Genomic DNA, 27,091 nt, shown 5'->3' with positions numbered 1-27,091 from the left:
GAGGCGCACGCGCGCGCATCCCGCCGCGTGACGGGACGGCGGTGGGGGCGGTAGCGCGGCTCCTCGTCACGTGATGCGGCGGCGGGTAGGGGTTGCTGCGGGCGGGAGTGGGGCGCGCGAATGAGGGGGTGCGCACCCCCCAGCCTCCCCCCGCCCCCCCCCCCCCCGGTGTGGCGGCCCGGCGCCCTTCGCTCCCCGCCGTCCCGCCGGGTAGGCGGCTGAGGGGGCGGCGGGCAGTGCCGCCCCCGTGCCCTTCCCGTCCTGCCGGGCCGGCCCCCCCCCCCCCCCCCCCGCTGCTGCCCCGCTTCCGCAACCCGCGGGCTTCCCACGCGCCCCGTGTCCAGGGGTAAACTTTTTCAGTCGCGACGTTTGCAGGAGGGGCGGTTTGTCTAGAAAGGCGTATGTTGCCTCTCTGTATGCATGCTTTTGGTAAAAAACTTCCTATCCTGCTTGCTTAAGTATCCTTGCTTCCCCCCTAACACCCTCTTGCATTAGCTTCGGTAGTAACTCGATCTTCGGTGTGGTACAGGTTAACTAAAAGTAACTCTCTCCCTTCAGACGCTGGTGTAGGATTGAGGAAGAGAAGACATGCAGTTGTAGCTCTCAAGTGGTATTAACCCAGGGCCAGTGGGTCAGAGGGTAAGGAGAACAAATGAATTGCTTGATTTTAAGTGAGGAGGGGAACAAGTCATTTCCAAAAGGAGCCCTCGTTTCTCTCTGTGGAGCAGTGGAAGAAAGGGAGTATTTGGAGTGGCTCTTTCTTGTAAGGGCTTGTGTAAGAAGAGAATAAGAAAGAAAGGGAGATCGTCCCACCAGTCGGGAGCTTGGGAGGCTGAAGCACTGCGCTTCTTGGTGGGCAGGGAATTGCCAAAGAGCTGGGTGAGCCAAGGGAGTCGCAGAGAGGACAGGTGGGGGAGAGGCTGTTCACATTTTGTGAAGGCATGACTCAGATTTGTATATGGTGGAGGAGAACCAGGACTCATTAAAAGAGCTTTTGGAATTTATTACTTACAGAGTAAAAATTACAACTGATTTTTATTGTGGCTTTCAGGATTGGAAAGTGATTGATAATAGTGTAGATGGAACAAGTATCTTGAACTACTGTTCAAGAGGGTTTTTTTTTTTTTAATTTAGAGTACTCAGTCTTAAAATAGTCTGTATCAATAGGATCTTTCAGCTCTGACCTCAAAGTTATAGCCACTACAATAAAATAAGGCTGATGGTTATTTTGTTTTCAGTATTATGTATTGATATTGAACTGTTGGTTGGGGTTTTTTTACATTTTCATGCTTAGAAGTGAACATATTTGCTTCCTAAAGTGGTAGCAGTGAGAATGAGAATGAGGCCGGCTAACCATAGCAGCAGAATTGAACCAAATACATGAAATAAACAGTCTAGAATCTTTCTGCTGGATTTTAAAGTTAGGCCACTTATTTTACCAGCAGATGTCGCTGTGTTTTGTAGCAATTGCAGAAAGGGTTTTGAAGGCTGTGAGGTGATTTAAAAAAAAAAAAATACAAAAAAAGAATAATTAAATCTTTACTCTCAGTCCTTGGCCTCTGAAGAAAAATCGTTGGGCTTTATGTGATTCATCTTGATGTTGTGGTGAGTTAATTAAAGGTGCAGCTATTGGCATAAACAGCTTACATAAGAATGTCCACTTTCAAACATTCTTCATTTTTACTTTGAGTTAGTTAATGTGGTAGAGTGAAAAGCTTGAAAACATGAATCAAAAAGCAAGAAGCCTAAAAAAAGATGTATATGGGTATAACAAAGATATGCTATCTAAAAGACTCCAGATCATAAAATGATCTGATGAATTTGAGTAACTCAATGATTTTTGAGCACTCTGGGTTTACAGACTGAACATGCTGAGGTAGAGGAATGCAACTTCTTCATTAGGTGTGTACTTTGTCTTGCTAAAATATTTGAAGATCGTTAATACTTTTGTTATCAATGGCTTATACACATTTGCATGTAGAAAGTGCCAAAGTATTTTGTTTAGAGTACTCTGTATATGATGTGGCAAAGAAAAGTTCAAGTAATTTTGCTCACTGGTGGTAGAAGAATTTTAAATAATTCCGCTTTGAAGAGCTGCAAGCTGCTGTGGAATTAAATGCTAAAAAGCTGTTAAAAAATATGGACAGTTAAGAGCTGCAGGAAGTATTTCTTATGCTTGAAAGTACACATTTTGAGTAGTTACAGTAAATGTATTCCATTTCTGAGCAGCTTAATTTACGAAAGCTCTGCCTCCCATTCGCACAAGATTACAAACAGGACAAATTACTAAGTGACCAGCCAATGCAGCTGTTAGTGAAAGCCTAGAGAGTATAGGCCTGATTAGTTAAACAAGCTGGATCATTGCCATTTCAAAGGATTCAAAATGGAAAACAAAAACATTTTGAAAATAAATTACATGCTTTAAAAGAATGTAAGAAAATATATTTAAATGGAAGTAAAAGATTAAGAATGCTTTAAAGAAGCAATGGACTGCATTGTAGAAATAATATAATTTTATAGGTGATGATAATGGGATAGAGAATTATGCTAATTCCTTTTAGGAAAAGCAAAGGCCAATTTACAAGCAATGAGAGATATTTCTTGGCTCACTGTAAACCTGTTCCTACGCTTTATAAATCATGGGTATTTCTGACTTACTTTGAATATTGTACCTGTCAGTTTATCTTTTTCTGTCATAGCTCCATTTGAGTATGCAGTTTTGAAACTTCACACTGTGTTTCCACTGTAGTGCACGTAAGTGTCGGCTACTTAACTGGTTAGAGATGTATTATGTAGGATACATGGAAGTATGAGGGATTTACATGTTTTTAAATAAACCTGTAAACAAACAGTTTTATTTAATGTTTATAAAATTTTCCAGCCAGAACCCTTTCTTTACCGATAGAAAGGGAGTGCATATTCGGTGTTTGATCTTCTTTCAAACAGATATTGTTTGAGCATATGGAATCACAGCTATGTTGGCTGGAAGGGACTTCTGAGGGTCATCTAGTCAAAGCTCCTGCTGGGAGCAGGACACTTGCTAGTGCTGGATTAAGCCAGTCCCAGGTGTAGACCTTTGTACTTCTTTAAGTTTATGAGGTTTCTGTTTTCCAGTTCTGCAGTTTCTCAGTGACCCTTTGAAGTGAAGCTGTACCATTCAGCATGTCAACCATCCCTCTAATTTAGTTTGCTGATGGTACATTCTGTCTCATCATCCAAATTACCGATACATTTATTGAACCAAATCAGCCCCAATATCAACCCCAGGGTGGGTACTCTCACTGTTACTAGCCAGCAGCTGAAGCAACTTGAAGCCATCAAGTCTTCAATTCTGTCTGCCCAGCCAGTTTTCAACCACTCCAACAATCCATCTGGCCTCTTCTGCCTAATGGGTACACTGTAGGGTATGGTGTCAAAAGCCACACGACAGTCAAGTTGTGTTGTGTCCACTGCTGTCCCCTTAGCTGCATGACCAGACTTTTCATCACAGTCGGTGTTCACATTTATCAAACATAATTTGCCCTTGGTAAATCTGTGTTGAATCTCCCTGATTACTTTCGTAGCTTTCCCACAGCTAAGGGGACAAGCTCTGAGCGTGCTTCCAGAGGCTGAGGTGGTGCTGACTGGACCGGGTAGACATTGCAGTCTCTTTTCCAGTCAAGTGGAGACTTTCTCTGATAACCTTTCCATGGGTCATAGACAGTCGCCTCACAAGCACGTCAGCTGTGTCTCTTAGCAACCTTGAGTGTAACCCATCTGCCTCTCTGCATTTGGATACATCCAGCTTCTCTAAGCAGTTGCTGGTCCTGTTCCTACTTATCCCTCTCCTTCCCAGACACTATTGGTACAAGCAGAGGTCTGGGTGCAGGCTTTGCCTGCGAAGACTGAGCCAAAAAGGTGTCGAGTACTTCAGCCTTTTCCTTATCATCTGTGACAAGGCTGTCTTTCCCTTCAATCAGTGGATGCACATTTTCACTTCTTTATGAAGCTTTCATACTTTTTAAAATTTCTTCTTGTTACCCTATATGTATATTGCTAGTTTTAGCTCCAGCTGAGCTTTGGCCTTTCTGATTTCATGTAAATAAAGGGTGAAAACAAGCCACGTCAAACAGTGAGTATTTCATTTAACAAATATTTATATGGATTTTTCAGGAGCTGGTGATTCTGAAGACGGCCCAGTCGTCATGGCTCATGCTGCTATTTATGTGGGCTTCACTGTTCCTCAATTACTGAGAGGTGCTAGCAGAATTTTTCTCACTCGTTCTGAATTGGTGGTATTGAGGCACTCTGCTTTTTATTACTGCACAGTGAACGGGTAGGTTATCCACATACAAACTTTTTTTTTAAGAGAATGTCATGGTAACACTGTCAAAATGAAGCTGACAAATTATTACATGCCTATAAATACTTACTTAATTCCCAATTATATATTTATGTTTAATTCTTACTTAGACTTCTGTCATCTGTAGTCTGGATTACACTGCTAAATTGTTATGTTAATAGAAATTCATATCAGTAAGGGACAGTGGCAGAGCTGTCAAAATGACAGTTATGTTTGCTTTTTGTTGCAGCACAATAAAATCAAAAAGGAAAATGGATCATCTAGAGAGGACAGCAAATAATTTTCGCCAGGAGGTTAGTGTTCTGTTCTTTAGGATGTGAGTAATTTTTTTTGGTGTGAAGGAACTGGATAGTTGTATTTGATTCTTAGGCTTCATTTTGTCTTCTACTGGAGTCTGTTTTACTTCATTTTCTCTCTATTTTTCATATTTGATATTGTTGTAAAATAAGTGTATTTTGTGGTCAATGGGTAAAATGTAATGCATTATAAAAATTGTTGACATCTGATGCTGTTTACTTTATGTTGGACAAGAAATTTAATAGAATTCTGGTCAAGCATGGGTTATGGTAAGTAATGAAAGCATACCAATACACATCATCTCTACGTAGGCTTCTCAGATTTTTATGGATTTCTACAGTTCTCATTCAAATTTGAGATTAAAAAATGTGGAAGATGTCCATTATAACATGGGAGGTAAGATAAAAAGTGTAGACATTTTGAAGAGAAAGATAATAGACAGTTGTAAAAAGCATCTTAGTTTGCATCTATTTTAATTCACAAGTACAGGGAAGGTAGAGCATTGTTCTCCATCAAAATCCAGAAATGCTTATTCTGGATCTCAGTTTTGTGCAGTAAGCATTCTTTTACATAATGTTCAGAGATGAATGTACTTTTGGATTTCATATATTTATTTCCTTTCTGTAATTAGCTAAAGTAGGTGTTTCGACATTTTTAACTACTGGGAGAATATTACTTCAGTTCTCAAAAATGTTTCACGGGTGAAACAATTCTGCAGTTTTCTTAGACTTTTCAGGAGAAGTACAGTACTTGTTTGACTGAAAAAATCCCGTCTTTAATTCCCAGGAGTTGGGAAAGTGTGCCCAGTTTTCCTCCATTGTTTAGTTAGCTTCTCTCAGTCTTGAGTGGCCATTCACGACAGGACAGTTTTGCATGTGTCACACGGCAAAACAAACTGTTCTCAAATACTCCATACAGATGCTATTGTGCCTATATGTACGTAATTAAGTCCTCCTCTGCTGGGTTTTTCCCTAAATTGAGATTAAGTCGAGTCGAGTGAAGTGAATTCTTCTCAAAAGGAAGCTGGGTGGAGAGGATATGTAGGTAACCCCCAAAACTGAAGACTCAGCACTTGTGACATAGGCTGTAGGGGGATGAGAGAAATGCAGCCTCGTTCTGTTGCCAGAGCTGTCGGGGTGTGAGCCAGCTTTGGGAGCCGCGTGTTCCAGAACCGTGCCTCAGCTACTCACACCTAATGTCAGCTCTTAATTGGGCACAGGTTAACATTGTTTGTGGACATACAGCTGCTCAGGTGCATCCAATTTGTGCCAAATTAACTCAGTACATGGAGAAAATGAGTGTAGAGACAGGTACAGACAGATGCACTTTCTTGTTTGCTTCTGACACGGAAAAATGATTGCACTTCTGAGTTTTGCAACCATGGTTTTTTAATCTTGGATTTTTCTGACTGCTTGGCTTTCTTATTTTTTCCTCTCAACATAAACACTGGGTAGCTGGAAAATACATGAAAAGTGGATCCTTAGGAAGTGTTGGGAGCTCTGAGGTTGTACAGGGAAGTGTGTAAGGCCTGAGGAAGCTGTATGGGATAGGTGGAAGAGCAGGGCTCAGTTCTTGCTAGTGCAAATTCTCTGCGTATCAGAGGACTATGCTGTTTCTTTTTTTAATGCTTGATTTATTCTTTGTTTCTTCATTTCTGACCACTTTAAAATCAGTTTATTTTAAATCCTCTGCTTGGTTTTAAATTCCAGATAATCAGCAGTTGGCTTCCCCCAGCCTGTATTGCCTTATTTGGCCATTTCAGTCCTGTGGAAAGATGAAAGAATCATAGGTCTGTGTTGCATTAGTGTGCATGCTACACAGTGTCGCCTGTTGAAGAGTGGTAATGGAAAGGGCCAGCTCAAGAAAAAGTGCCTAACGCTTTCTTGAAATACAAGGCAAAGTCTGGAGTCCTGTGTCTTCCTCCCTCTCACTGCAGCCTTGCTCTGGGGCAGTCGCAGACTCTTGTGATGGTCCGAACGACTGGGTGAATGTCTTTGATCACCCTGACTCAAATTCAGTTTTTGTAATAACTTTATACTGATGAAGAATTAGCTTTCCAGTCCTCTGTCAGGTGTGTCAGCCAAAGAACAAATTAAGGAGTATACTGAAGAGTAAAGAAGGGAATAAAGATCCAAACCTAATGTCCACTTCCTGCACTTACGGTTCCTTCAGCAGAACCACCGTTTAAGTCACGTGTCTGACATTTCTCTTGCTAACTTAGAGTGATTGCATTCCCCATTTAATGCTGTCTGCTAAAGTGGAAAAGAAATGTATGCTACTTTATTTTAAATTAGCGAATGTCCTGCTGTTTAATGGGACAGCGGACGTGTTCAGATGTTGCTGTATGAATAAATTAATTTCCTGCCATGTGTTTTAAATTAGAGCATAGTTACCTAAAGTTTACTTTTTTTTTTTTTTTTTTTTTTAATCTGTTTGATCTTATACAAATGAGAAACGGTAGAATTGTGGTGGTATTATTAGTATTTCCTAATGCAGTAAATGACATCAGCATTTTTGAAGAGAGTAAAATCTGTGTATCGTCTTGTGTAGGAAACACTTAGGGCATTACTTTCTTTGTAGAGGAAGAAGGTTAATAATTATAACTCAAAAATACCTGAAGAGGAAAGGGCATAGAGGGGATGAAAATCCATGTTGTACTGATGGGCATCAGAGTTTAAGTGGGGAGCTTCTCCTTCCCAATTGTCCTGTTGCAAAATCTGCTTTTCATTTAGAAAGCATTTTTTTTTTTTTAAATCTCTTTAAAAGCAATATCAACTGGCTCTTACATCCCCTCCCATCTGGTTGCCAAACAAAAACTGTTCTGTTAACTAGCAGTGAATGCTTGCGTCGCAGTTTCCCCATGTTCATAGATCACGTATGTGGTCAAAGGGATTATGTGTCTAAAAGCAGCAACACAAGGCTTGTTGGTTTTCTTTCATGAATGCATTATGCATTAATGCATAATCTTTCAATATTGCATTCAATTACTTAAATAAAACCAGATACAGGTCCCAGATTCTCCCTGGGTCTTCAGTAGCAGCTGATCTTTTATAGGCTTCCTTTGTCAGTCTTTATATCAGAGATCTTTCTGCTTTCTTGCTGGAAGATACAGGAGTGTTTACCTTGTATAGATGTCAAAAGAATCTGAACAGTGGTAACTAGCAATTGCTTCTCTTTATGGTTATGTTCTCTTCAATTTGTACAGAAGTTTGTGTATAATCGTAGAATAAACCTGTCAAAAGTGACAGACGTTGTAAGTAGAAAACCATTTCTCTGTTCAGTGACTAAGTGAATCCATTTTTGTTTCTCTGCCCCAGTGAAAAAATACTGCTGCTTCGGTAACGAAATGCCACAGATAACATGGAAAGTGAGAGATTCGTGAGTACTTTTGCTGCAAATGGTATCTGTGTAACACAATGGCATATTTTCCTTTTGTTAGGTAATCTCACAAGCAAAAGTGTGTGGAATCACCAATGAATCGGAGACAGTCAAAAGACTTCGTTTGGCTATCGCAAATAAAGATTTTACTTTTAAAGCAGGACAGTGGTAAGATCTTCTGATATTTGAGGGGAAAATTAGTAGCAGAAGTCCACTCTAACAAAACATTAAAAAGCCTCTGACACGGGAGCCTTGGAAAAAATCATTAATTTACATAATACGATGTTTTATTATTGGGTGGTCTGTCAGATAGCTGATAACTGGCATAATTTTACAATAGCCATTGTTAAATATGCTACTATTAATTTTAACAGGGCAAAAGGGATATTCTTTAAATATTCAGTTTGGTTGTTTCAGTATTTTCCTCTGGTTTAGGTATATTACATTATTTCTTCAGGAGTACTTTGAAGTACACTGCAGTTTATTCTGCTAGCTGTCTGTACTGTCTTTATTTACTAGTTATTTTTACAGCAGAGCCGAGACTGCTGATTTGCAAGTTACTTAGTGTTGGTTTATAATTAAATCAGAATTGCCTGTTAACTTTTATTTCTTCCCCTAGAAGTTTCCACTCTGCAAATTAAGCCTGCTAGGTCAGATTAATATATAAATATAGATAGGCAAACTTGAAAATAAAAATACTTGAATTATTAAGCCTTTGAAATAATTAGCTGTTTCTTTAAGCAATCTTACAACTTTTTTTTTTTTTTCCCAGGGAAATACAGTGGATTTTCATGTTTGTCTTTCTTCCTTGTTAAAAATACTCCCACTCAATCACCTTTTTTTTCCTTCTCTTAGAAATTAATTTAAAACTATGGGTAGTTGCTTTTGGCATTGGACATTTAAATGTTCTTAAACTTTTTATTGACTTAGGCCATCTAAAAGTGGTTTTGCTGGAATCAAAGTATAGCTGCTAGGGTATTAACAGCATATGTTACTCATGTAGTGTTAATATGCTGGCTCTTAAATTTAGAACCAGAACACAAGATGTTGATTGCAATAATTTGTTTGTGGAGTAATTTGCTGCAGTTTTTGCACATGTGCAGTGACTCATATTAAATTCTTGCTTGCCAGTACTTGGAAAGTGCATTTACCCTCCAAAAATGTTTTAGAAATTATCATGCTGAAAACTGAAAGCTTTAATTATAATTACTCTTTTTCATTTTCTTCTTCCTTGAAAATATTCTAATGCTATTGTAAGGTATACAACAACTTTTCTATACTTGTAGCTATAAACTGTGGTTGCATTTTTTGATGAGCAGTACAAAACACCAGGCCACAATTTCCTGAGTAGAAGAGGGTAACTTGTTAGAATTTGCTATAGTAAGATGTTACATCCAAAGATTGTCACTAATATATATGTATTTTTTGAAAGTGTTCTAATTATCAAGTTTTTCAGAAGCAAAAGTGACTTTGTTTTGCAAGCATGCTGGCAGGTATTGGTCTTTATCTGACTGCAAGTAATAATGAAGAGACTTGTTGCTGTTGCTTGTTTTGATGTATTAAAACATGCATTAAGGTATATGCATGTTATAAATACTTTGAAGGAGCAGCTTTATGGTTTTAATGTTTCTTATCTCTTCTTCCAGCAATTGTTAATTGTTGTTGTTCTCGTAAAGATTTGGCTTAGGTAGCTTTGAAAAGGAGGGAAATGAAAAACCACCGTAAGATCTTTATTACACCTTTTTGCATCTCTCCTTTTTGTGGGTTTACATACTGTTTTGTTTTGTTTTTTGTTTTTTTTTTTTTTTCCTACAACTCCTTTTTGCTTAAGCTGTCACAGATATCATTTCTTCAGGACTCCTCTTTTCCTTCCTACACATAGTAAGATGAGACAATCTATCAGAAATACACACTAGTCCACAATAATATAGTATACTATGCCCTGAAATCTCTCAATCTCTCAGAATTATGTAACTGGGAAATAAGGACTAATTTAAAAGGAAATGTATGCCTACATTAGCACTTTAGAAGTGTAAAAACTACATTTGATTTAGGTTTTGTAGTGATGTTTAGTTTTATACGTATGTTTCCCCACCAGACAGAAGTAATGTTTCTCTATGTCAGGCAGAACGTTTTGACTTGAACGTAAATTGTTACTTTACAGCATAAATGTAACTTCTCTCTTTTTTTTTTTTTTTTTTTGGTTAATGTAAGTAGTAAGATTACATTCCACCAGAGGGTGGTAAAGAGCTTTAGTAGCATCTTGAGGTGTTCTTTGATACAATAAAGGCTGCAATACGAGAGTTGTTCTTTCTACTCTCTGAGAGCCTTACTGCCAGGGAAGCTGAGCCCCATGGTCAGTGCAGTGAGGCTGCAGAAGCTGAGGACAGTGAAAAAAGCCTTCTCAACTTTCTTTGATTGTTGACCTTTCGTTTGCAGTCAGATACAGTCAAGTTTATTAGCATAAAGTTAAAAATGCTATTGCTGTAGTATTGTATATAGCATACTCTGTGCATCCTTTGAGAGAAAGAGAGGGTATTTTTCTTCAAAAAACACTGTGGGGAGTAAGCAGACAAGAATTTTTTCTTTAAAAGGTAGTGAACTCTTCAAAGTGCTTCTTCCTCCCTCAAGACTCTGTGATCTCCGTGAATACAGCCTTGCTGTTTAAAGAAGATGTGCAGTGGAAGCGACTCTATTTCTTGTGACCTTCTCATTTAACTAATATTGAGCCAGCCTAACTCAGGCTTGAATTGAATAATGGTTCTCTAGTACTTGCCTTTGCTTACAAGTGTGGTGGTTTCCTCAGTGCAGCAACACAACTAGCTTAAAACAATACTTTTCTTTTGAAATCCAGGCATTTTGTTACATGCTGTAGAAAAATTGAAGTATTTAAAGATTTATGCAACACAGAAGAGTTTAAATGTTAAATCAGACACCAACCTCTAACTTTTTTTCTGATGTTACTTGGAAAATCAAAGCCTTGCCTTTATGAAAATGAATTATAGCTCATGTGTAGTAATGGTTTGCCTTCCATACTCTCTAATTGCTGGTGTTGCAAAAGCTTAGCCATGTGTTACCTTCTCATCTGTAGAAACCCATGCATGGCTTGCTTTAAAAAAACCCAACGTAGTAATACATTCCAGGTCAGCTTCCTATCAACTAGGAAGAGATATCTGCCACCGGAGGGCACTGCAGCTCAATAGGTAAAGCAATTCTGCTGCTAGTAACTCGTTTTTCATGAGACATTTTTTACAGACTATGGTTTTACTTCAGGTATTTCATCTTCCCAAGGAAATAAAGCGTTTAATCTAAAAATTAGTTTTCCAATCTTCTTATGTTTGAAAATTGAAGAACCCATCAAAGGGACCAAAAAGGATGGGATTTAAGCCACTCTATCAGACCATATTGTGTTTTTGTTTTAATACACAGTTTATTAGACACTTAGAATTCTAGTCTGTTGTAAGATGTGGCATCCAGTGCTAAAAGCAGAACTGTTTAAAAACTAGCTAGTTTACCAAAGGTGATGACATGTTTCTAGATGAAAATAATTCTAAGGAAATGGTGTTAATTAATATTAAGTCCTTTTTTGGAAAAGTTATGCTATGGAAATGAAGATGTCTTTGTAAAGGAAGGATAACTGAAACAAAGGCAGCCATTTTGTTTTGGTTATTGCTTTCCATGTTTGGGTTTGTTGGCTTTTTTTAAAACCTTTTGTTTCTGGTCTATTTTTAGGGTTGATTTCTTTATTCCTGGAGTATCTGTAGTTGGGGGATTCTCAATATGTTCAAGCCCTGGCCTGTTGGAACGAGAAGGAATATTAGAGCTGGCAGTGAAGTACACTGTTCATCCTCCTGCTCACTGGGTTCACACTGAGGTAAATGAGATTAACTGTGAGATTTGGTGCTTCCCCCCCGCACCCCCCTTTTTGGGAGGTGAAGGAGGTGTTGTAGGTGATTTCAGACCACTTCTTGCTCTTGAGTGCATAACTCCTGTTGACTTCTTCCAACTGTTTTTAATACAATGTACATCCTAAAACCTTTTGTTCAGTAAGGGACTGAAATTGGATGCTTATGTGGCAATATGGTTATTGTGCTTTTTTGACTCTGCTTGTGCTTGGTGGACTTGCAGTGATGTTGTAGATAGTGCATATAAGGGTTCTTACTCCTTTGGAATTCATGAACTGAAAAATGTTTAAAAACCTCTGTTCTACCTTGTGTCTGTGAGAACAGGCTGTGTTACAATTTATAAAGTTACATCTGATAACTTGCTATAATCCCTGGCCATTTCTGCAGATATAAACTGAGAATCATTGTCAAATAAATATAGATATAGTTTATTAAGGGGAAGAAAAGGGGAGATGTTTAGATCAGTTTTTTCTGAAATGATAAAACAACAGAATACTTCAGAATTCCTGTAGCAGTCTTTTAAATATCCAATATTTTTGTAACATTGACATAACCCAAGGCTTGATTTTTTTTTTTTTTTTTTTTTTTTTTTTTTGCTATATTAAAAGTAAAGTCTGACACCTTGGTCCCTTGCAGCGTTTTGTTCATCTGTTTACTCCATTTAGTCAGTCAGAAGAGTTTTAGTCCTGCTGCTGATCATATTTCATAGATGGTCTTTCCTGTCAACTTTTGTTCTTTTCACAACCCCCTGTGATCTGTCCTATTTACTGTTCCTTGCCTGGCATTTGTATTTCTTAAATGTGGCTGCAAAGTTTAAACTGACAGATTCTTCTAGGTTTACAAATGCTGCAGCTTTGTTCAGTGGCCAACAGTTAAAGATTGATGCAAATTTACTAGAACTGAGAATATGCAAAGTGGTGCTAATCTAGTAGTTAGAATGTTACCATCCACAGTATTTTAACTGGTGTCGTGTCAAGTTATCTCCACTGGAACATAAACAAAATAACCCTTTTGAGATGTGCAGAATTTGTAGTGCGTGTGCCGGCAGAGCCCGTAATGCTGAAGAGGATCATCTGGTTTTTGGTATTGCTTTTTTAGAGCATATGAAGGCCTAACTTCATAATTCCCAGGCTCCAGAGACTTTTAGGATTTTTGAGGTAGATCAATTTGCTGTTGCTGAGTTTTCTGGTTGAATTTATAGGAAGATCTTTAGTTAGCAGGTAAGCTCGGTCAAACCTGATGCTGTGGAGAAACCTCTGGGTACAGGTGGACTGCTGTAGCTAAACAAAAGTGCACCCTTTTCCTTAGGAAAGAAGAAAAAAATAGCAACCTAGAATTTGAAAAGATTGTATATATGGTGAAAAAAGTCTGGTGCTTAATTGTTTCAAAATTACCCTAACAACTTCCTTTAGAAATAAAAGATGTTATGGGAATAGTTAGTACTCATTTACTCACTGTATCTGTTTTTTTTTTTAGAGGTATTTTTAATATTAGTGTGTAGAAAATCATAAATTTTAGCACAGTGTACTTTACAGCTTTAGGAAAATGTACACGTAATGTATCAATTGCTTCACTTCTCAGCCTAAGCTGTTTCAGTGCTGTATTTACAAAGTAGGCTGAAGGACAACACTTTCACCATGTTACTCCAGAATTGTATTGTCTTGAGTACTGACTCACTGTTGTCATTGCCATGGCTAAAGCACTGAAATATGTGGGAGACTGCTGGTTAAGAGAGTTTTTTTCTGTGTCCTGTGTCCAATCCTGATGAGCTGTAGCTGGTTAAGGAGACAGATTTAGATGCTAATGAGATTGTTTCTCCCTAAAAATGCTTATTTCCCCAAAGGGTACCATATTTTATGTCCTCCTGCTGCCACATGAATCTGGAACGCTTCTGGGTTCATGCCTCTCTAAACCAGAGTAAAACATGGTGGGAAAGCCTGGCAGTGTACGTTGAAAAGGGAGAGAGAACTTAGTTTCAGATGATGAATGCTGACTGTCTTACACTCTAGTTGAGAGATAATACTCTGTACAATAATTAAGGCAGGCAACCAACTCTGTGTTCTGTGCAGTACCTGTGTCCAAGGGCCTCCTCCTTCCTCCTGGTAGAATTGTGACAAGTTTAGACCTTTGCTTTCTATACAGTTGTCATGAATGGAAATCCCTTTGTTTCAATTAATGTTTCCTGATATCAAAAGGATTTTTTTGGAGGAAGTATTTTTATTCTGTAAGTAACTGCTAATCTTCCAGAAGTTCTTGTGGCTTTTTTTCCTCTCTTCCTTTACTTTTTTCCCTCTCTTCCTTTCTCACCTTCCTTGGTTTCCTTATCCTCTTTTTTTTTTTTAAAAACCCTATATATGGCCTGAAATCAGTTCTGTTTTCTGCTCCTATTTGTTTTGTTAGCTTGCAGTGATGTGGCAGAACTCACCTGACTTCTCTGTACTGCCATTTTACCTTTCATACTGGGGCACAGTGCTGGTTTGCCAAGAAGATGCTGACCCAGATGTCAGTTTTGTTGTAGCTTTAGTTTTCCATGTATCAAACCCCCATGCTTTGACAAATTTCTCCAAGAAATAATTTCTTATGTACCAGTGGAGAGGAAGAGAGAAAATCTTCCCCTGATTTTTCTTCTTCTGCAACTCTGAAGTTGCAAATGCAGAAGTGGTTCTGCAAGAAGTATTTTTGTGGATACTTGCTTCACTTCTGGGTGTTTTCTATTTTTTAGGAATGGGGATGGAAAAACCTTCTACGTCTATGCAGCTCATTCTGATTTCCTTCTGTGACCTCATAGCCAGGCCTTTTTTGACATGAGACTGGGTTTGGGTAAAAGTGTGATCTCACATGTTAACCTTGGGTTTTCACAGCCACACACAGCTGTGGAAAAACTCTTGCATGAATCATTCATCTTTCAGATCTTCTGGGGGTGGGAAGGGGGGAGCCACCATCCTGCCTTATCAGAGGACTGAAATTTCTGACAGTAGAACTAGATCCCTAGAGACACTGAAACAGATTGCTTCAGATAGCTGGAAGCTGTGTGTTTATTTTAAAGTACTTTGGTTTTCCCTCACTGGTCAATAAAAATAAAAAATCACAGCCCAGCAAGTCTTGTGACTGTGTTGCAAGGAGCACAGTATTTCAACTTTTGCTTTTAGTTCTGAAATGAAATATCTTGTTTTCCATCCTAGTGTGCTCTTGACTCAGAAGTGGCTCTTCGAGTGGGAGGTGATTTCTTCTTTGATCCTCAGCCCGGTGACTCCCCTGTAAAGCTAGTGCTGATAGCAGGGGGTGTTGGAATTAACCCATTGTTTTCTATACTGCTGCATATAGCAGATCTTCATGGATACCAAGAGGGTAAAGCAAATGGATACAAAATGGGAACAGCAAAGCTGTACTACAGTGCAAAAACTACAAGCGAACTCTTATTTAAGGTAAATAAAAAGGCTTTTTAACAAAACAGATCTCAGCTCTTCAGCTATTAGTGTGTGTACCATTCTGTTGCCAAATTCTAGAGACCCCCTCTGTGTAAGACACTACAGAGGCAAAAGTCATTTCCTGCCTCAAATCCCATGCGTCCTTTGTTAATTACTTAAGCCAGCGTACAAATTAAGGCTGTTACTGAACACACCTGCTCTCACTGACCTCGCTAAGTCAGTCAGTCCTAAAGGTCTACATTTTACTACAATCTTGATACTAAAAGCATTGAAGTATCCTAAATATTATATATACTATTATATGCGTATATACACACTGATAGTATGCCTAATGCTATAATACTGTAACCATGTGGTCTCAGTATAGGTGGCACTGAATTTAAAGACTAGCAAGAGCAATTCTATCCAAAGGAAATACTTTCTACAATAGTAGGGGAGCTTTACTGACGATGCGTTAGTTATTATTGGGTACTAGTGTATGGATGGAGGATTTCTAACCGCTTGTAGAGTACTTCATCTGCATTTACTTAACAGTTAAAGATCAGTTGTCACACTCAGCCATTAAGGGTCACTGACAACATTTTAGGGTCAAATTAGCACAGCTGCTGCGAAGAAGCAACCCTAACGATTTGGTTTCTTTGAAGTATTGAAAGCTTCTGATTATAAGATAAAGGTGAAAAATCTGTCACGATTCCAGAAATTGTGTATAGGATCCATCACTAGTTTTTCTTCCGTACTTCTACCATATTTCTAGATACAAAGATGTCTGTTTTCTTTGAGAAGTTCTTATACTTATTAGAAGCAGAATAATAAACTGGAACCTATCTGCTTTTCCATTTTGCCAACTGCTTATCTCCCAGCCTGCTTTAAGCACACACCATTTTTGCAGAGCAGGAGGTAGCACTTCCCGCGTTTCACTTCAGCAGTGTTATGACAGCAGAGCTTTTGCATTAGAGCTTCTGGGGGAGAACACAATGATATGTCACAGGGCTTCACATAAATCCTTCCCGTCATTATTCATGCGCCCCTCAAATCCAGAACAGGTATGTGAAAAGTCTTTACTTCTGTGCAGAGGACTGAGGAAATCGGCTCAATGCACTGCTTTTGAAAAATCTCACTATTTAAAATGGTAGAAGCATACAGTGTTAGAATTACAAAAGACAGCACACTTCAAGATGCTGGTTAGCTGGGTTTTCCTGATTTCAGGAGGACTGAATGTGACCCTTATTTCCTTGTTGTGGCTTGGACACTGGGGACGGGTTTTTTCCCTTATGTATATATGGCCCAGGGTGCCCAGAGCAGCTGTGGGTGCCCCCTCCCTGGGAGGGTCCCAGGCCAGGTTGGACGGGGCTGGGAGCCCCCTGGGCTGGGGGAAGGGGGCCCTGCCCGGGGCAGGGGGGGGCTGGCATTAGGTGATCATTAAGGTCCCTTCCAACCCAAACCATTCTATGATATTTTAAGAAAGAATTTCCAGTGTCTGTTCCAGCAGTGAAAATCCCAAATGGTGCAGAATCTAGACGGTAACTAAATCTTGTTTTCAGAACTAACTGCAGCATCTGACTGACAGATTTTTTTTTTTTTTTTTTTTTTTAACTGTGATTTGAACTGAAGCTGCTGTGTTTTTGGTGGTAACTATCACAGTTGTGACTTAGGGAACTGAAAATTACAGTTTCTACTCGGGTAAAAATAGCAGCATTACACTGTAGTTGGTTTTACTTGGGAGAACATGAGAGAGTAAAGGGCCTAGTAATCTTACCAGATAAAGCAGATGACACTCCGAGTTTCTAGCAAATGGTAAATAAATACTGCGGGGATTTTTTTAAATGGAAAACCCATATGGAAGTGGAAGGAGGAAATTGTGAGAATATAGATGGGGAAGAAGTTGGGAAAGGACCTAACTGGTTCTTAGGTCTACATCTTGCAAACTGCAGCCTACTGTAAAAAAAAAAATGAGGTGCTCGTAGCGATGTAGCTGGTAGTGTGTTGACATTTCAGGTGTGGAAATTCTGGGTACGTGTGCGGGTCAGGCCTGTGAAGTCAGGCCCGTCGAGTTCTCGGCGCTGAAATGCAGGAGTCTTGGTGCTCAGTAACAGTCAGTGGTGTTCTGGGACTGTGTGCATACATCTGCTTTGATTTAACGGCCTGTGGTGTAAGCAAGTGTGTTTAACATTACAGAAGAATATTCTTGGTTTGATGAAGGCACTTCCTGGAAAGATCCAATGTCGGTTCCACGTTACCCAGCAGAGCTCACAGATCTGTAAAGAACTTCAGCCACATGTTACAGGTAAATATAATGGCAACGTACACAGATGATAGCTAAAGTCTAAGTTTGATTACATCCTAGAGGGTGAAGTTATAGGCCTAATTTAGTATTTTTATATTTAAAGGCTCAAAATGAGATGTGAGTTAAGCCTAAATAATTTCACTGTACATCCTACTCTTTGGAGAAGAATTTTCCCTTTGCTGCTTTTGTTTTCATTTCTAGTAAACCTCTTCTGTTAATTCTAAACTTCATATCGGTATTCCCCACTGCAAATTTTATTCCAGGAACTATTAAACAGAATATTTACTTTGCTTAAGGTGGGACTGATGAAGGACAAGCTGACTGCTCGTAAGAGATACTTCATCATATGGCCATTTCTGTTGTATTTGTGGTAGAGGTCCTTACCTGTTTTTTTTTCACCTGAATGTGGGATTTTTAGTTGTCTGTAAGCCATGTTTCTCGTCAGTGACTAATATCCTGTGCGTTCCGACTGGAAGCACTGAGCTAAATCCCCAGAAGAACAAATGGTTTTGGAAGCCTCGAATCTTGATACCTATTATCCTTAAACAGGCCTGGCGTTTTTACGGAACCAGTGCTAGAACTACCTCTAACCAGTCATTCTTTTTGAAATGAATTCGTAATTAATGTTTCTGTTCTCATTTCCTGCTTTTTTTTTTTTTTTTTTTTTTTTTGTCTGTCAGAGGGAAGAATATCTGAAAAGGATCTAGAAAAACACGTATCTAAGGATACTTTATGGTACATCTGCGGTCCACCTCCAATGATAGAATCTATATCCAAACTCCTATTTAACGTTGGTGTTTCCAGAAACTGTGTTTTCTTTGAGAAATGGTGGTAGTGACACCTGCTGAACAGAGACTGCATTATTTGCCTCCAGTGTATTTTGATAAGCTGAGATGGACTGTGAATTACTTGGAAGATTCTACTTAATACGTGAAGATGTCCTCAATCACAATGGTGTTCCTTTAATTTAACTATAATAGAACTGTAATAGTGCTGCTGCTTCGGGGGGAAAAAAAGTGATTTTATATTAAAGACATTAACTTCTGTGGTTTTGATGGTTTGCTTACTTCTTAGGGGGTAGCAGCGTGTTTTCACTTTCTATACTTGGTACTCTGCTTTAAAAAGACTTTCAGTGCCTGATTCAGCAGCTGTAGCGAGCTAGTTGAGCAGCAATGCCAGGTCATTTTATAATAAATTCAGGCCACAACTTCTGAATCAGCTCCAAATTGTTTTGCTAATGAGTGAACACACTGCCTTCCCCAGTTCTATATAATAAATTAGTATTTTTATAGAAGTAGAGTTGCTGTGTTGTGACTTCGTTCTCTTGCTGCTGCTTGTTAGAAAGGAAAAAAAAAAAAAACAAAACTTTTCTGTGGTTTATTTAAGTCAGGCGGCTCTGTTGACAGTACAAGACATTTTTTCATAATCCTACTGAGACCAGAGTTGGAAGTACTGAGTGTAAGTGCTAAGGATCTGCTGGCCTCTGCCAGGGCTGTACCGTGTTACCCCCGTCAGGCTGGGAGAGCAGCCTGCACAGAGATCCCTGTAGCCCTGCCGCAGCACCGGGCCTCGCAAAGCTCCAGGGCACCCCGGTTCTGCTTGGGAAGAGGTCTCTGGCAAGTTTGCTCTTTGAAGGTATGAGTGTACCTCTAAGGGGAACGGCCGACACTTAGGCCCTTCCTCAGTGAAGCTTCTTCCCCCGGCTCGCAGGAAAACTCATCACAGAAATGATGAGACTAGCAAAAAGCCATAGTGAGTTTGTTAATTGTATGTATAGACAGTTCAGGTTCCTAAGTGGTAGACATTCCCATTATACATTTGAAGACCTCAGTAAGGGGCATTTAAATTATTAAATATACTAAGTTACTGAATTATTAAAAACGTTGAACAGGTGAGGCCTTTTCTTTGTTAGTGGCTCTTTTCCTTGAGCTTGATGTTGCAGACAGAAATAGTTAAATAGCAGCAAGCTTCTTGCCCTCAGCCTTACAGGGAGGCTGCAGAGACACCCACCCCACCGTCCCTGTGAAGCCCTTCCCTTCTTGAGCGTAACTCCCCCGTGCTTGGCTGAAGAGGCCTCCAGCCCAGCTGTAGTTCTCTCCCAAGAAATCATTTCAGGTTCAGTAGGCTGTTTGGCCTCTAGTCCTAACCTCTTTTTATCACTCTCTGGTATGTTTTTCAGCTTGTGGGATACCTACTGCTACACCCATGCTCACCTCCTCTTCAATAAACCAGTGAGGCAGCCTTACTGGGAAACTCTGCAGCCCTTGCTTTGAGCTCAGCACAAGACTACTGCTGTAGTTGTTGCAGAGGCTGACTGAACAGCTGAAATCATCCTAGCACTTTCTCTGAGCATCAAAGAGAAAAACCCCTACTTGGTGCAGCTCCAACCAAACTGAACGTAAGGAAGGGGGCTGTGTTTTCCACCAGGAAGAGGCAGCTCCAAACGCTGGACCTCCCGGTGCTGCCTTGGGGGGGGCACTGCCAGCTGGAGGGTTTGCCTGGACTATTTCATCTTCTGGTGCCTGCAGCCTTGTCTGCTCCGGCCTGTGTTTCCACACACGCCAGCTGAAATGACTCGCCTCCTCAGCAGTTCCTGCAGAGCCGGGGGCGGGGGATGTCTCGTCAAATTCTTCCCTCAAAGGAGAGGAAGAGTCTTTCCGAGTACCCCTATTCCAAGGAATGGTTGGTTGGTCACTCTAGAACGTAAACAGGACAGCGTGCTTGTCACAGAGATAAAACCAAGGGGGTTTTGTGTTCACAGAGATCACAACTGACAGGTCGGAGCTTGAGCCTTGGCGGACGCAGAGGTTTTTTTCCCAGAAGCGTGCAGTACAGTGCTCTCGGGAAGTATTGGTGCCCTGAATAAAACCATGCCCTAGGCTTCTGCGTGTTTTACCAGTGTAATGAGAAAAAGATTCCAAGAAGCCTTTAAATGTTGTTTTTCCTTACGACTTTTAAATCATTAAGTGGATTATAAACTGGGTTACCCTTTTTTTCCCTTAATGCACAGGCTTTCTTCAGCCCAAAGGCCATCTCTTTCACAAACCACTCCTCAGACCTGCACCAAAACATCCATTTAACAAAAGGCATCTCAAACCCCTTTGCTTGTGTAATCCTCCTCTTTCCCCTCTAACCTCTTTCTGTCATCCCCGGTTATATTCAGATTGGGTGCTATAGGGCAAGGATTCATCTCACTAATTGCATGGGCTCACCCGCTTGAGTTGTTGTATTAAATACACACACACACACACACACACACACACACACACACACACACACACACACACACACACACACACATGCTCTGCACCAAAAGATGGAGGAGAAAACAAACTTCGTACCTCCCCACCCCCAAATACCAGAAACCTCAGTTTCTGTTAACAGGAACTTCTCTCTTGAGCAGTTATCCTGCCAAAGGGCACGGAACACCTGCATTATGTAATTCATGTAATGCTAATAAATGCCATTTCTGAGCCAAAAAGCCTGGCAGAGTTGCTAACGTCCCCTTGAGCCACAGCCTTTTCCTGTTGACACTTAAGAATCTTCTGGAAATCTTTCTAGAGTTTAGTGGTCTTGTAGTGAAACATCAGTTTCACCTTAGTGGATCTGACTCCCCCATAGTGGAAAAAAAACAAACCACACCAAAACAAGAAAATTAACCTATACAAACATATGCTCTACAAATAAATAAAATGTGACATTAGCCTACACCGTCAGGAACAGGGAACAACTGCTGCTGTTCAGCAGCTGCTGAGTTGGAGAAATACTCTCATCACATTGTTTAATCGTAACATGTAATTTTAGAAAATGTTTATTCTCGTTCCATTTGTGCCATCGGCTAAAGAGCAACTTAAGGAGAAAAAGTAGACATACATTTAATTTTTTTTGCAGCAGCAAAATAGGAGATAGGTATGTGTCCATCTATCCATTGATATTTCAGCTCGGATGGTTTGTGAGTTACCTGGTGTTACAGTCGTCTTAGACTGAATCTTTTTCCTCTTCCCGTGACATTTATTTTACCAGTTTGCTGTGTGCTCCTCTGTACAATGAATATGAAATATTCCCGTAGAATTTGCATTAATTAACTGAAAAAAAAGAGTGGCTACTCAGTTGTCATTTCATTTTAGCTCGCAGGGTGCTTTTACAGTGAATAACGGAAAGCACTTCAATTGAAAAGCCTTTTTTCCCCTCTTCAGGGCCGAGGGAAGGTACCGATCAGCCACCTGGCACGTTCAGCACCACAGGCACCTTGCTGCTGCGGGGCGCGTGGGCAAGGAGCTGCCGCTTGTACAGCCAGCAGCACGTCTCCCCCAGCAGCCTTGGAGACCTGAACTGCATCCGCAACTCCTAGTTCGTAGGCGTGCTGGTTCTGGTAGCATTCCTCATACTTTTGAGAAGCATTTATCAGCGAGAAATTAGTATCTGCTCTTTTTAGGCTCTTCAGTTTGGGGAGGATGGAATTCAGGCGTGAAAAGCTGATCGTGCTTTATTTCTGCCCTATAATTGGCTCCCTGAGGCAAGTGTGCAGAGTCGCGGCAACTACAAAGGAAGGACAGGGTACCCAAACGCAGAGCCCTTCCTCTGCTCCCCTCAGAAACCAAGGCTGACAGAGTCAAATTGCAGGGGGGGGGAAAGAAAAAAAAAAAAAAAGGTACATTGTTTTGTACTTAGCTTCATCCCCATGCATATGTTAAAGCTGCTTTGAGCTGTTTCCAACCGCGCTCATCCAATAATCGAAGAAATTATGCACGATGAATTGTCAGTCAAATCATTTGTGCATTTAACCCCTCCTTAACTCTACATAAACTATTTTCATTATGATGCTTCACCATTCTGGACTTCCCATCTTAGTTCTACCCCCGCCCCAGTGTTCCAATACAAAACCCCTTTTCCATCCTTCATTTAATTCAGCCGCTCCTCTTCGCCATCTGCATTCAGCCTTTGACGTTTCTTCGCTTGTCTGGGCTGGATTTTCTCCCCTCTGAACTCATCCCGTTTAACAACCGCTGTCCTGCCGACGTGACCACTTGCTCCAACCGCCAGCACGCCCAACTCCTCCTCCCGGCAGAGCCGCCCGCGTGCTCTCCCCTCAAAGACATGCAGCTCCCGGGACTCACCGACACGCGGGGCTTTTGCTGGTCTAACCCCGCTGAAGTACACCGAGTGCCACTTGCACGTGCTGTCGTGCTCCGTCGTCACCAGCTGGCATGGGTAGCACAACCCACCAGCTCCTTCCCTGGGCACGCCGGCAACACGCCCTGCTGTCCCCTTCCCTCCCAAGAGAGGCACGGTAAGATTAGTTTGCATCCTTACTGGGAGATTCCGCCCAGTTTGGGGGAAAAGAATAGGTTGGGCTTAAAATGGTAGCTCGCCGGGGGAAAGGAAAGAGCCCGGCTTTTCTCTCCACCTTCTGCTGGGGGTGACAAACCCGGCCACGGAGCCGGCGGCTCGGAGCGACCGTGGCTTCTCTGGGTGAGGACTCATGGAGCCTGCCCTCCCGCCAGGAGCCGAAGATCCAGGCCATACCTCTGCAGCCAAACTCCCCTTTCAGCTTCTCCCCCGTACACTCTCCCCTGCGGGCCTATTTCCCCACACGGGTCAGGTTTTCAGACACGGGCGGTAGGCTCCAGCCCAGCCCTTGCTCTTCTCCATTCCGGCTTCAGCTACGGCCGTGACCTCTGGCTTTTGCTTCCTTGGCCGCTGGTGGGTTTCCAAACGGGAAAGGCAGCTGAGATAAAAATGCACGTGACAGCTGTGGAGCCTCGCTGCCGTTGCCCACGCCTGCCGTCCCCCAGCCCTCCTCAACCCTGGATCATCCCTCCGCGAGGCGATTTCAGCGCGCTCAGTTCTTTTCAGGACGGGGGCACGATGAAAGCGCAGGCACAGCTCCAGATAGCTCAGCTAACTCAGAGTAATTCAAAGTCAGAAGTTGGAACTGATTATGTGGCAATAAAACCAAAACCATTTGCCCTTTTTAAACCGAACAAACATGGAAGTTCTCTTCAAACCTCCCCTAGCCCCTAAGCTGCTCTGGCATTTACAGGAACAAAGTTTTAAATCAAGCTTTCGCTTGAACAAGTGCAACTTCCTCACAGACCTTTCCACGCTCTGTCGCACCGGTGATGGAAAACCAAGTAGCCAGTTCTCTACCACTAATAACCACTGCTAATTCAGTAGTAAGGAGCTTCCCCTCATCGCTGCATAGAGACCCCAAGTTCCTCCTTTTGGGGACAAATTATCGGCAGTTGTGCAAGTACCACAAATAAAAAATCTCCTCATGACCTTTATTTCTCTTTCGTTTTGTAAGCAGTTGGGATCCAGTTAAACAAGGTCAAATTGCAGTCCAAGAAATGCTTTCTATTCAAATGTATTTGGAGAGTTCTTTCTACAGCAACACTTTCTACTAGCAAAATGTTCGTTAAATATAGTGAATTTTTAAACGAGATTAATAACACAGCTAGTCCTTGAAACAGAAACCATCAGTAGAAGGATTTTATGCTAATCAAGTCTGCAAACAGGTACTTAAATACAAAGTCTCTGTTCTGTGCAGTTTTAAGTAGAACAACTGAAACAACTTACTTTTGAGGCTATTGGAATGCCAGCCTAATCTCAAGAAACAGAATTAAATAACTGAAAAATACCATCAGAAATTGTAGTTACTTATAGTCCTGTGATTAAACCACCAAATTCAAAATAAAAAACTCTTTTAATCAATGAAGAAGTTACCGCTGTGCTTTGTGTGTGTGAAATCAAACAGTTTAAACTTGAGTGGTGCTGTCCCAGTTAGATGAATATTCACAGTGCTATGATTTTTCCCTTCTCTGCAATGTTCTCCCAACTGTGTAATTTTTAGGCACGGAGGGTGTTTTTGAACTGTTCTAGGTGTGCATCTGATACAGAACATAGTTCTTTGTACAGCATTTTGATTTGAAGTCTAAGGAAAATTATCAGGCACCAATCAGTCAAGGGAAAAAACAGCAAATCACTTACAGAGCTTCTTGCTTTAAAAAACCAAAGGCAGCGGAATTTAGAACGTATTTCCCACCTTCCTACCAGATTACTTGACCACTTCTAAATAGGGATAAAGGCAGTTAAGAAGAGAGAAATAACTACTTCCTACATTTTTAAGGATACTGAAGTACTTGGAGGAGATTGGCACAGAGACTGTATTACACGTGTACATTCACTGGTAAACATTTAATGTAGCTCCAATCATAAAAACGTTGGCAGTGGTACAGAATTGTGATAGGTATCAGTCCCAAAATACGGCTGCTTGTATAAAAAAAGCCCCTCTGTTAAGATATTTGCATTTTGTAAGGTTATTTAGTGACATTTGTTGGTCACTGACCCCTGGTATTTGTCTCAAACTTCAATTCTTTCTCACAAAACGTAACTGTGAGGAAGTGGTGTAAAATCACCTGGAAGGGTCAGGGGGTAACATCTAATTCCAATTTTTGTCAAGATGGCCACTGAAAGAAGTACATTTTTACCTGCTCTTTTTGTTTCCTGTTCTTCTGTCTTCTGAAGCCCCCACACCTACTGATGGACTGTTGACTGGCAAAGAGAACATACATGTGAGCAAATGGGAAACTGCGTTTCGTATTGGCATCATCTGCCTCACACAAATTTTACCATGGGGTTTGTTTACCCAGTGTGCTTAAAATAGGTACAACGATTTGCTTAAAAATCTGCAAGAGTTAATAAAATTCAGAGGAGAGTATCATCAGTAAGTATGCTATTTGAGATAAATACAGATAACAGCCATATTATCTAAGCTTTCCAATTTCAGCCTGTTTAAGCCCAAATACCATTTTCATGACACTACAAGCTTAATGACAAAATAACATATGGCACAGTAATTTCTCCAGCAAAGATGCGCAGACGAGAAAGTATTACAGAGTAAAATCTGACCAAGTGGAACGTTTGACCGGACCTAGATACAGACCTAGTTTGCTAGGGTCGGTCGCAGAAAAACCCGACTACGTCTTCTGTCCCTACTTTTTAATTTAAAGTGTAGCTCTAGGAGAGAGCACAGGGCCCTTCCCACCCTGTAACGCGGATGGAATTTTGCAAGTAATTTATGTGGGATAAAAGGCCCAGGCCCTGCAGTTACTTGAAACATCAAGATTTTGGTGTGCTGAGGAACAAAGTAAGCACAGTGCCAAAGAAACGCTGGACTGAGCAACGGGGTTAGCGACGGCAGTTAGCAAAACCTGTTCTTTCGTCTTGGCCGGGTGCGGGCACCTCGCAGGCCTCCCGGGAGGCGGCTCTCACTCGCAGGAGCAGCCCGGGCCCGGCCCGGCCCCGCCGCCGCCGCCGGCCCCCGCCGCCGGCCGGCCCGCGCGGCAGCCAGGCGCGCTCTGGCTCGGGCAGGCCGGCGCCTCCCCGCCGGCGCTGTGGGAGCCGGCGGGCCGCGCCCCGGCCTGAGGGCTCCCCGCTAGCGCGCCGCCCAGGTCTGGGGCACCCCCCGGCCGCTGCTCCGGGCCAGGCCCGGCTCCTGCCGACATCCGCGCTTCCAAGTTTCTCGTGTTCTCCGTGACTTCAAATTCCCGCTTCTCCTCTGCCACTGGCTTCTCCCCAGTACTGGGTTTAGCTTTTGTGGATTTCTTCATTTGTCTGTTGTGCATGTCCTCTTTGGAGAACCTCCAGTGAAACTACAAAATAAAGAGATCTAAACATTAAAAAGAATCTCACACGGACATTTACTTTCCTGAGCAGAAGTGGTTTTATTACTCAGTTTTAATTCAAAGACTAGCTCAACCAAAAAGACCTAAGATTAAAAAAAACCTGCACGACCAAATCAAACGGCCTAAGACCATTTGCACCTCCACGTAGCTGGCACAAGGGCAGACAGAGCGCAGCAATCCTCTGGTGTCCTTCCAGCGTTTTTTTCACCAAGTTTACAGCAGAACTAGCGCCGTACCCAAACAGTAAAATATTCCGAAGTAAATGCACCTTCCCAAGGAAAGCCAGACCACGTTCCAAGCCACTGCTGAGTTTGCCACTACACAAGTTTGCTAAGCACACGTGAATGTGCACAACCATTTCGTCAGCAGTGTTCCTGCTGATGGGAACTCAGGGATGGGCTGGGAGGCGAGGTTTGAATGGCATAAATAAATCTCATTCAGCAAATTCAGCTGTGGTCCGAAAGCCATTCTTTCCAGTGCAACCAGGTCTGTGCAAAAGTTGGTCAAAAGAAGGACTCCTGTTCATATGTTTTTGATCTAGCTAGTTATTCCTTAATCAAGAGGACATTCAAAACCTATTGAATTTATTAGATTACAACAACGGAGCAATGCTCTTTCCATCTGCTAGCTAGAACTTAATGTAAAAAGAGGAAAAAAAAACAAAACAAAACAAAACTGGCTTTCACGAAATTCCTCATGGTTTTACTTAGAGGAAGCCATCTTTCATTTAAATATCATTACGGTTTAGAGAAAGAGGAAAGACAATATCT

General features: G+C 41.3%; 2 protein-coding genes across 15 annotated transcripts in view; one reads left to right on the top strand and one right to left on the bottom strand.

The window, feature by feature from the left end:
* Positions 1-3: 3 nt before the first annotated feature.
* Positions 4-18,933, top strand: OXNAD1 (oxidoreductase NAD binding domain containing 1). Of its 14 annotated transcripts, none has more exons than XM_042801817.1 (12): positions 4-85; positions 559-639; positions 4,153-4,315; positions 4,572-4,635; positions 8,079-8,185; positions 11,161-11,220; positions 11,750-11,891; positions 15,105-15,141; positions 15,250-15,347; positions 16,211-16,393; positions 17,526-17,634; positions 18,315-18,933. In XM_042801817.1, the coding sequence occupies exons 3-12, from the start codon at positions 4,185-4,187 to the stop codon at positions 18,467-18,469; spliced, it is 1,086 nt and encodes a 361-aa protein (XP_042657751.1). In that variant the 5' UTR covers positions 4-85; positions 559-639; positions 4,153-4,184; the 3' UTR covers positions 18,470-18,933. The 14 variants fall into 14 exon arrangements, with proteins under 14 accessions (XP_042657751.1, XP_042657750.1, XP_042657745.1 ...); XM_042801816.1 differs by having other exon boundaries at positions 15,247-15,347; XM_042801811.1 differs by adding an exon at positions 1,550-1,605 and having other exon boundaries at positions 15,105-15,347.
* Positions 18,934-23,904: 4,971 nt separating this feature from the next.
* Positions 23,905-27,091, bottom strand: part of RFTN1 (raftlin, lipid raft linker 1) — a 101,332-nt gene continuing 98,145 nt past the window's right edge. The window contains exon 10 of the mRNA XM_042802123.1: positions 23,905-26,288. Coding sequence (XP_042658057.1) covers positions 25,905-26,288 — 384 coding nt within the window. The 3' untranslated portion in view covers positions 23,905-25,904. The remainder of the gene's footprint in view (positions 26,289-27,091) is intronic.

The sequence above is a fragment of the Tyto alba genome, unplaced genomic scaffold (genome assembly GCF_018691265.1).
Source record: "Tyto alba isolate M040663 unplaced genomic scaffold, T.alba_DEE_v4.0 Super-Scaffold_38, whole genome shotgun sequence".
In the NCBI taxonomy this organism is placed as follows: domain Eukaryota; kingdom Metazoa; phylum Chordata; class Aves; order Strigiformes; family Tytonidae; genus Tyto; species Tyto alba.
The sequence above is the reverse complement of the archived record's forward strand: the minus strand, read 5'-3'. Positions and strand labels throughout refer to the sequence as shown.